Source organism: Bison bison, unplaced genomic scaffold (genome assembly GCF_000754665.1).
Source record: "Bison bison bison isolate TAMUID 2011002044 unplaced genomic scaffold, Bison_UMD1.0 scf7180017864519, whole genome shotgun sequence".
Classification (NCBI taxonomy): domain Eukaryota; kingdom Metazoa; phylum Chordata; class Mammalia; order Artiodactyla; family Bovidae; genus Bison; species Bison bison.
This window is the reverse complement of record NW_011495072.1, coordinates 19,976,314-19,986,139: the sequence shown is the minus strand read 5'-3', so window position 1 is coordinate 19,986,139 and position 9,826 is coordinate 19,976,314. Positions and strand designations below refer to the sequence as shown.

At 39.2% G+C, this 9,826-nt stretch overlaps 1 protein-coding gene across 2 annotated transcripts in view; it reads left to right on the top strand.

The window, feature by feature from the left end:
- Positions 1 to 9,826, top strand: part of LOC104981726 (vascular cell adhesion protein 1-like) — a 22,851-nt gene that overhangs the window by 8,653 nt on the left and 4,372 nt on the right. The window contains exons 5-8 of one of the 2 annotated variants that reach the window (XM_010830974.1): positions 2,984 to 3,259; positions 5,283 to 5,603; positions 6,698 to 6,964; positions 9,228 to 9,494. In XM_010830974.1, the coding sequence (XP_010829276.1) occupies positions 2,984 to 3,259; positions 5,283 to 5,603; positions 6,698 to 6,964; positions 9,228 to 9,494 (1,131 nt within the window). The remainder of the gene's footprint in view (positions 1 to 2,983; positions 3,260 to 5,282; positions 5,604 to 6,697; positions 6,965 to 9,227; positions 9,495 to 9,826) is intronic. The other variant, XM_010830975.1, reaches the window with a different exon arrangement.

Sequence of the window (9,826 nt, the reverse complement as noted above, 5' to 3'; positions counted from 1 at the left end):
CTCCTGGCAATCTTGATTCCACCTTGTGCTTCTTCCAGTCCAGCGTTTCTCATGATGTACTCTGCATATAAGTTAAATAAGCAGGGTGACAATATACAGCCTTTACGTACTCCTTTTCCTATTTGGAACCAGTCTGTTGTCCAGTTCTAACTGTTGCTTCCTGACCTACCTATAGGTTTCTCAAGAGGCAGATCAGGTGGTCTGGTATTCCCATCTCTTTCAGAATTTTCCAGTTTATTGTGATCCACACAGTCAAAGGCTTTGGCATAGTCAATAAAGCAGAAATTGATGTTTTTCTGGAACTCTCTTGCTTTTTCCATGATCCAGTGGGTGTTGGCAATTTGACCTCTGGTTCCTCTGCCTTTTCTAAAACCAGCTTGAACATCTGGAAGTTCACAGTTCACGTATTGCTGAAGCCTGGCTTGGAGAATTTTGAGCATTACTTTACTAGCGTGTGAGATGAGTGCAATTGTGTGGTAGTTTGAGCATTCTTTGGCATTGCCTTTCTTTGGGATTGGAATGAAAACTGACCTTTTCCAGTCCTGTGGCCACTGCTGAGTTTTCCAAATGTGCTGGCATATTGAGTGCAGCACTTTCACAGCATCTTCTTTCAGGATTTGAAATAGCTCAACTGGAATTCCATCACCTCCACTAGCTTTGTTCATAGTGATGCTTTCTAAGGCCCACTGGACTTCACATTCCAGGATGTCTAGCCCTAGGTTGTTCAGTTTAACATACATTAATTAAGGTGCCTTGTCCAAGAATTGAAGAATTGTGCTTGGTCCCGGGGGTACAGACATAAAAAGTTACAGTGATTACCTTAGAGGAACTTATAATCTAGAGATTGGCAGATGTATAAATAGATAATTTAAATATTTTTAGTAAGAGCCAATCCTTATGTAAGTGTGTCTTTCCATTAAACTGGAAACTCCATAAAGTTAGGGACTGGTGTGTGTGTGTGTGTTTTACAAGTACCTGCCATGTAGAGGTGCTCAGTAGATACTGAATGAATAACTTGTAAACATAAATTAAAAACATACTTTTAAAATATGAAAACATGAAATTTGAACTTACATGGCTAAAAAGATACAAATCAAACTCTCTCAAAAGAGGAACCCGTTGGCTTTTAGGTCAGCACTTCTCAAGAAACCAGGAAAAACATTACACTGATAAAAGCATGTAAAGCTAATCTTTCATCTGGAATAACTCTACCCTATGATTAGCTGTATCCCATTTCAATGTGAAAAGGAAACGTGTCCTGGGATTAGGCTTTTCATTTTGCATCACAGGACATTAGCAACTTAAGTGCTGAAGAGAGAATTGAACTTCAGTTATCTTAGACCTGGAAGATCTTCTGGAGAAGTGGAGAAGGGAATGGCTACCCACTCCAGTATTCTTGCCTGGAGAATTCTGTGGACAGAGGAGCACGCAAGGCTATAGTCCATGGGGTCACGAAGAGTCGGACACAACTGAGCGACTAACATTTTTTTCTATCTCAGAGTTACTCTTTCAGGAGTCATGCATTTACATGGTAACATATGCAGCCACTGTAAAATACAATCTGAGACTGTTCACAGGCAGGAAGTAGATCTTTATGTTCTCCATTCTCACATTAGCATATAAGGAATTCAGAAACACTGGTTATTATTCTGAATGAACTTTCTCCTTAAAAAATCTGATAGCATGTCAGTTTGTTATGGTAATTTGAGGGAAGCATTCTTTGGAAGATACCATAATGACAAATCAAACTGAAAAAAATCTTCTGGCACGGATGAGAAACCTTCAAAATGTAGTGCCTTTGGATTATGTATATGCTGTGATTTCTTTTTTCTATCTCTAGCCGGCTATTTACAAGGGCAAGTTTTAGTGAGTTTTCTGTGGAGTCTCTGTCACTTTAAGAGGTGCCCAACCACTCCCACTTTTGCTAGGGGAATAGAGTCAAGATTTAAAATTATTTTTCTCCCTAGACAGTAGTCATCCTAAAGCAGCTGGGGTGCTCCGCGGGGATTGCATTGGCAGTCAAAGAACTTTGCTAGATACTTCAGACTTAGGAGTTTGCCCTGGCATTTCAGCCATTGAAATAATTGTAAAGTATTTTTATGTTGTATTAAGCAAATTTAAGAGGTGGCTTGCATACCACTTTAATGCTTAGATTTTGACTTTTCAGTGTGATTCTGAAATCATACTGATTTCATACTGATAATGGGATTTCAGTATGTGTTTTCAGTGTGATTCTGTGTGACTTTCATGTTACAACTATATTCTGTTGATACAGAAGCTCTAAATACTGGTCTGTTACAGGTAATGTTTCTAGTCAGAAGCCATATTTATATAGCTTTTTTTCAGTACTTTCCTTAGATTTGGTTTTATCTCCACTTGAGGATATTTTGATTTAGTTGTTTAAGTGAGAAGCTGGGATTTTAAATCAGACTCACCTGGCTTCAAGTCCTAATTTTGCCACTTGCAGGTTGGGTGGTGTTATTGTTCCTCAAGAAGAAAGGGGAGGAGAAGGAAAAGGAGGAAGGGAAGGAAAATAAGGAAAAGTAGAATGAGACACTGAGAGTCAAGGAGAAGAAGCAAGGATACCAGATCCTGAAGTTGTGTGGATTAAATGAGATAATTTTCATATATGTAAAGTGGTTTAAGCAGTGCTTGACACACTGGAACCTTATATTTTTGAGCTATTGTCCCACAGTTATAAGAATATGATAAACACATTGAGTGGAGAATGAATTTTTGTTATGAAAAGGTGCCAATCTCTGTCTTGACACATTTTTATCCCTGTTCATTCTGTTGAATGAATGAATCACAGCATCCTGTATGTTTGTTCTTAAAAGATGTGGTTCCCTTCCTGATAGTCCCAATGTGGAAAAGAATAGTATATTCTTGGCACAGATGTTAGATAAAAAGAAGGGAAAAAAGACTGTATATTGAACTTCGGTGAAAGAATTTTATTTTTGTCTTGTTCTTTTCTTCCCACCAGAGAAAATGTTTACTGTTGAGATCTCTCCTGGACCCCAGATTGCTGCTCAGGTTGGCGACTCAGTCGTGTTGACCTGTGATGTCAGGGGCTGCGAGTCCCCATCTTTCTCTTGGAGAACCCAGATAGACAGCCCTCTGAATGGGAAGGTGAGGAGGGAGGGCTCCAAGTCCATGCTGACACTGAGCCCTGTGAGTTTTGAGAACGAACATTTTTACCTGTGCACTGTGATATGTGGGCAAAAGAAACTGGAAAAGGGAATCCAGGTGGAGCTCTACTGTAAGTAGATTTCAAAACTGTTTACTATTTTTGTTGTTGTTGTTCCCGTTTCCATTGGAAGAAGCGGAATGCAAATCTGTGATACACAACAAGATCTTTGTGTTTAGGAAGGGAATTTAACATTGGGAATGGTTCTCAAATCTCCAAACCAAGGTTTTTGATGCAACTTTGATGTGTATATTGCATATGAATCCAGCATCCCTGATCCTTAGTTTGTGTCTTGTCTATACTCTCTCATCATGGACTTGAACATACTGCATGTCCCCTGCTACCCACCCTACTCTGGTTATACATGGTGTGTACAGAGATGGTTGTCTGTAAAGAGTAAAAACAGTGCCTATTCACATAATGGGGTGGGATGATGAATTATTTGAATTGGAGGGTGAGGCCCAAACCTACTGTTTTGAAGGCACATTTGAAAGCTGATTGGCAGGATGGAGACCTGAGGCAATGGGGAGCAGGAGAAAACCTGGGAGTTAGAATGATCACCGGGGATGGTCAGCACAGCAGCTCAGGTGAAAAGAAGCAGCAGAGGATTGCACTGGATTTGAGTATTGATTTATACCACATACGTATACTACACTTCTTGCTATTCCTGTCACCTTAACAAAATCGTAGAGCTTAAAACCTCTATGAATTGACATTGCTGGAATTCCTCAGTTTATAATGAATGAGGACAAGATACACAAAGTGATCAGAAAGTTCCCTGGTGGCTCAGATGGTAAAGAATCCACCTGCAATGCAGGAAATGCAAGTTCGATCCCTGGGTCAGGAAGATCATTTGCAAGAGGAAATGGCAACACACTGCAGTATTCCAGTCTGGAGAATTCCATGAACAGAGGAGCCTGGGGGTCTACATAGCCCATGGGGTTACTTAGTGTCAGACATGACTGAGCGACTAAGCACAGCACACACATTCTGCCTTTTTTTTTTTTTTATTCAGAAGACTCCAAGAGAACAATTGTGGATATTTTCCTCCAGAAATCCTGCCCAAACTTGTGTTACCCCTCAGGATTTTGCTCAAAATGAGTTAGAGTATGTCTGTAAAGGGATTTGAATCTCTCAAAAGACAGGTTAATTTATCGCTTTATCTTATTACCAAGAGTCCAGGAGCTGCTGATGCAGGCACACTCCCAACAGCAATGAGAACCAGCAGTGAAGCCTTATGGTCACGTGGAAACATTAGAGAATCTGTCACTTGACAACATTTTGCTTCAGGAGAAAAAAATTTTAGCATTGCTTTTGATAACTGTTCTCATCTCACTTTTGTTGATTTGTATCGAGATGTTATAAATATTACTTAGAATCTGAATCTCTTATATTTTTTTCTGAACTACAAGTGTTATTCAAGAAACATTTTAAAACTTTCTGCCTAAACCTGGCCATTCAAAATAAAAATGTCTAAACTGCACGGCTCTGTGAACCCAAGCCTGGGCTCTGAGCTCAAGGAAATAGAAATTCTGACCTCAGCTGGGTGACTTACTAGGTATGATGTCAAATGGCAGACTCTTAGCCTTTATAAGTTTAATGTTTCCCTAGTTATCAAATGCATTCTCTGTGTGTTTTTCTAGCTTTAAAATAAGTTAATACCCATTAGCTTACGCTGTTTTGAAGACTGAGATAATGAATATTAAGGGACTAGCACATAATAAACGTCCAATACATCACGGAAAATATTTAAAATGTTTAAAATATATGTATACTAAGTAAGATGGTGGAAGCTGATATGTCCTTTGAAAAGACTAGTCCTTAGCTGTCAGCAAGACTGTATTACTAAGGAGAGAAGAGTAAGAAGTATATTTATTTCTCAATGATTTGATGTGCTAGGTATTTTTTGTTTCCAGCATTATTTATATTTGATATCATAAATATTTATATTTAATGGTGTGATGCATCTATTAGTAATCATTTTATCCCAGGTGAATTAAAACCTTCATTTTGAAAACTTTGCACTTAATAAAGACTAGTTCTGTTTTTCTTCTAGTGTCACGTATAAACCTCATATTTTGCTTGATATTTGCAGCCTTCCCTAGCAATCCAGAAATTGAAATGAGTGGTCCATTAGTGAATGGAAACCCAGTCACTGTAAGCTGCAAGGTTCCTAATGTGTATCCTTCTGACCGGCTGGAGATTGAATTGTTTAAAGGGGAGAGTATTATGATGAATAAAATCTTTTTGGAAGATGTAAGTAAGAAAGCCCTAGAGACCAAGAGTTTAGAGATGACCTTCATCCCCACCGTTGAAGATACTGGAAATGTTCTTGTTTGTCTGGCTCAGTTACCTATTGATGAAATGGAATTTGAACCCAAACAAAGGCAGAGTACACAGATACTTTATGTTAATGGTAAGTACATGTGTGATGCATTCACAATTTAATGTGAATTTTTTTTTGATCATGTTTGCCAGGTAATAGTTAACATGAAGTTCATAGTTAAAAACATTGTGAAATGAAATAATTGAAAAGAAACTACAAAATTATGATTTTATATTAAAAAAAAACCCTCAAACTTAAAACAACTGTTTATTTGCTTGTGATTCTAAGCTGGCAGTTTGGGAAGAGGTCAGATGAGCAGTTTATTCAATATGATATCAGATGAACTCACATATTCATTTTCAGTCTGTTGGAAGTTCAGTGGGGGATGGTCTCAGGTAGCCTCACTACAAGCCTGGGCCTTCTCTGGGAGTTCCTGGACCTTCCTTTCTTCATATGAAGAGAGGTAGCATAGATTTAGTCACCAGAGTGCAGGGCTTCAAGAGAGTGAAAATGAAGGTGGCTTCTTGGGCCTAGGCTTGAAAGTCCTACAGAGTTGCTTCTTCCAGGGTACATTGGTCAAAGTTAGTCACAAGGACAGCCTAGATTCAAGAAGTGGACAAATAGAGTCCACCTTTTCATAGGCGATTTACATAGTTCATGTTCATGTTTAATGTACTATAAATGTCAATACACACTATCATTGACCATCCATTTTTGACAAGAATGTTTCTATAGAATTTATTTCCATTAGAAAATATCCATGATATGTTCATATTCTACTCTGGATCATTCTGTATAGGGCTTCCATGGTGGGTGAGTGGTAAAGAATCTGTCTGCTAATGCAGGAGACTGGATTCAATCCTTGGGTTGGGAAGATCCTCAGGGGAGGAAATGGCAACCCATGTCAGTGTTCTTGCTTGGGAAATCCCATAAACAGAGAAGCCTGGCAAGCTACAGTTCATGCGGTCACAAAGAATCAGACATGACTTAGGGACTAAACAACAAAAACAATCATTTTGTATCTGCTAAAGTAAATGAGGGCAGAAAACTCCTTTGGTAAAGTTATCAGGGTTTATAAACTGTTCTAATCCACAAATACATAGCCAATTTTGCAACACTGATAAAAACTCTTTGGAACTTGGGGTATAAACAGCCAAGCTAACAAGTGTCTTTTACCTTTTCAGTTGCTCCCAGGGATACAACCATCTTGGTCAGTCCCTCCTCCATCCTGGAGGAAGGTAGTTCTGTGAATATGACATGCTCTAGCAATGGCCTTCCAGCTCCCAAAATCTTGTGGAGCAGGCAGCTAAGTAATGGGGATCTACAGCCTATTTCTGAGAATGCAACTCTCAGCTTCATGTCTACAAAAATGGAAGATTCTGGCATTTATGTCTGTGAAGGCATTAACCAGGCTGGAATAAGCAGAAAAGAAGTCAACTTAATTATCCAAGGTGAGCTAAAGTGATTAAATGAGTTATTAGTGCTAGTCTTATTTTGGTTGTGTTACTGGTTTTGAGTAAACGCCTTTTAAAACAAATTTTCTAAAACAAAATGCACTGAACGTTTTGAAGAGCTCTGCGTGGAAATCTGGAATAGTACTTCTTCATGAACCATTCCAAGTCACTTATCTTTTTTTTTTTTTAATTTTATTTTTAAACTTTACAATATTGTATTAGTTTTGCCAAATATCGAAATGAATCTGCCACAGGTATACCTGTGTTCCCCATCCTGAACCCTCCTCCCTCCTCCCTCCCCATACCCTCCCTCTGGGTCGTCCCAGTGCACCAGCCCCAAGCATCCAGTATCGTGCATCGAACCTGGACTGGCGACTCGTTTCATACATGATATTATATATGTTTCAATGCTATTCTCCCAAATCTCCCCACCCTCTGCCTCTCCCACAGAGTTCATAAGACTGATCTACACATCAGTGTCTCTTTTGCTGTCTTGTACACAGGGTTATTATTACCATCTTTTTCTTAAAATTCTTTCAACCTCAAGTGGAAGGCTAGCTCTAGGAACTGTGCCAATAGTTCCAGTTACACTTATGAGGCACTGATTATGGTGTTGAAAAAAGGATAGGAAGATGTACAAACATATTTTGGAATTACTTAGGGCCCAGGTGGCACTAATGTTAAAGAATCTGCCTGTCAATGCGAGTTAGATGTAAGAGGTGGGTTCGATCCCTGGATCAGGAAGATTCCCTGGAGGAGGGCATGGCAACCCACTCCAGTATTCTTGTCTGGAGAATCCCATGGACAGGAGAGCCAGGCGAGCTATGCTCCATAGGGTTGCAAAGAGTCAGACATGACTGAAGTGACTTAGCACCTAGCATACAAAATCACCTTATCTAACTGGGTTAAATTCCTCATGGTAATCTCATAAGATGACTGCTAGGATTTGCTTAGAAGCCTAAGAAGGCACTTAAATCTTTTATAAATTCAGAGATTGAGTAGCACTGACCTTTCACTCTGATTCATAAATTTAATGGCACAGAATCACTAGGATGGATTAAGTTAGGAGATCCAGACCTATTCTTTGCAGGATGGAGAGGCAAAACTGAGAACAAAATAATATCTAGTTGACAGGTTGAAGCTCTAGGCAGTTTTGGGCAAAGTCATGAAGTGGTCAGTTTGGATTTCCCTCATATCTTCCCTTTTGGGGTTCGAGGTCCTCTTCTTCACTAGGGCTGTCAGTTCCTCTCTTATCCCTTGGTATTATTTCCACTAAGGTGTTAGTGACTGTCTTGTTACCTTGTTACAATAATTATTTGTATTTTAAAGGAAAGGAAGAAACTTGGAAAAACAATGCACTACCATAAAGAAAGCTCTTAGGATGTAGATTTGGTTGAGGAAAGAGTATCAAGTCACAAAGCAAATAATCTTAATGGGAACCTCACTTATACAATGGTGATGTGGTACCTCCCTCCACAGGTTACATATTAACAGAGATGTTTTACGTCAGATGCTAAGCTAACAACTGGTGTGTTAAGGATTATAAGAGTCATCTCTGCACAGCTTAATTTCTTGATCTGGAATGATCTAGCTCAAAACTCAGAAGCCTTTTATATTTTAAGAAATAGTTGCATAACTTAGTGACCAAAAAAAAATGTTATTTTCCACATTTGAAATCTCCAACTGTTTTTAAACACCCATTCGTTGGCTAAGGTTGGGTAAGAATTACATTAAGGCTGCAGTCCCCAGACTTTTTGGCACCAGGGACTGGTTTTGTGGAAGACAGTTTTTCCATGGGTTGGGGAGGGGGCTCATTTCAGCGTGATTCAAGTGCAGAAGGGTTCATTCTTCTATGAGACTCTCCTGTTGCCACTGATCTGACGGGAGGTGGAGCTCAGGTGGTAATGCTAGCCATGGGGCGGGGGGTATGAATACGGATGGAGCGCCACTTGTCTGCTGCTCACTTCCTGCTTGTGACTGGGTTCCTAATAAGCCACAGATTGGCCCCAGTCCCTGGCCTGAGGGTTTGGCACCCTTGTATAAGGGACATGAGAGAAGCATGAGATGTCTTCTTTTATTAAAACTATGATCATTTATAAGAATCCAGTAAATGTTTGACTTCTTTAATTGTCCCTCTAAATATTTAATGCAAACAGTAAGCACAAATACCACCTTGACAACTATTGTTACTGTCATTAAATTAATATGGAATTTGTTTCTATTTCATTCAATCAGAGGTATCTTTAAATTCTTTCCACAGTTGCTCCAAAAGATATACAACTTACAGCTTTTCCCTCTGAGAGGGTCAAGGAAGGAGACACTGTCATTATCTCCTGTATATGTGGGAATGTTCCCCCAACTTTGATAATTCTGAAGAAAAAAGCAGAGACTGGCTACATAGTGCTAAAGTCTACAGGTGGTGCATATACCATCCACAGGGCTCAGTTAGAGGATGCGGGAGTATACCAATGTGAATCTAAAAATGAAGTTGGCTCACAGCTAAGAAGCCTAACACTTGATGTTAAAGGTTAGTTTGGGTTTTTTTGTTTCTTGTTATTTTTATAACAGGTCTGAAGCTTGGTGGAGTGTAAAGAATTTCAAGGGTTAGATGAATGAGTTGGCAAAATGGAAATGAATTCCATGTCAATTACGGTTATTTCTTAGTGTTTCCTAAAATAATCGTGTACAGGTGTTGTGTCCCAAGGAGTTTAGCCAGGATGCTGACATTTATCATACATCAGTGTAGAATTCCCATTTGCTATTTGAAACACTGACAATTTATCATTGGTCTCTGAGGTCCTGCATATCTTGCATGTTTAAATGTATTTTCAAAACCTTTCTTTGGGAGTTATAGGGAAA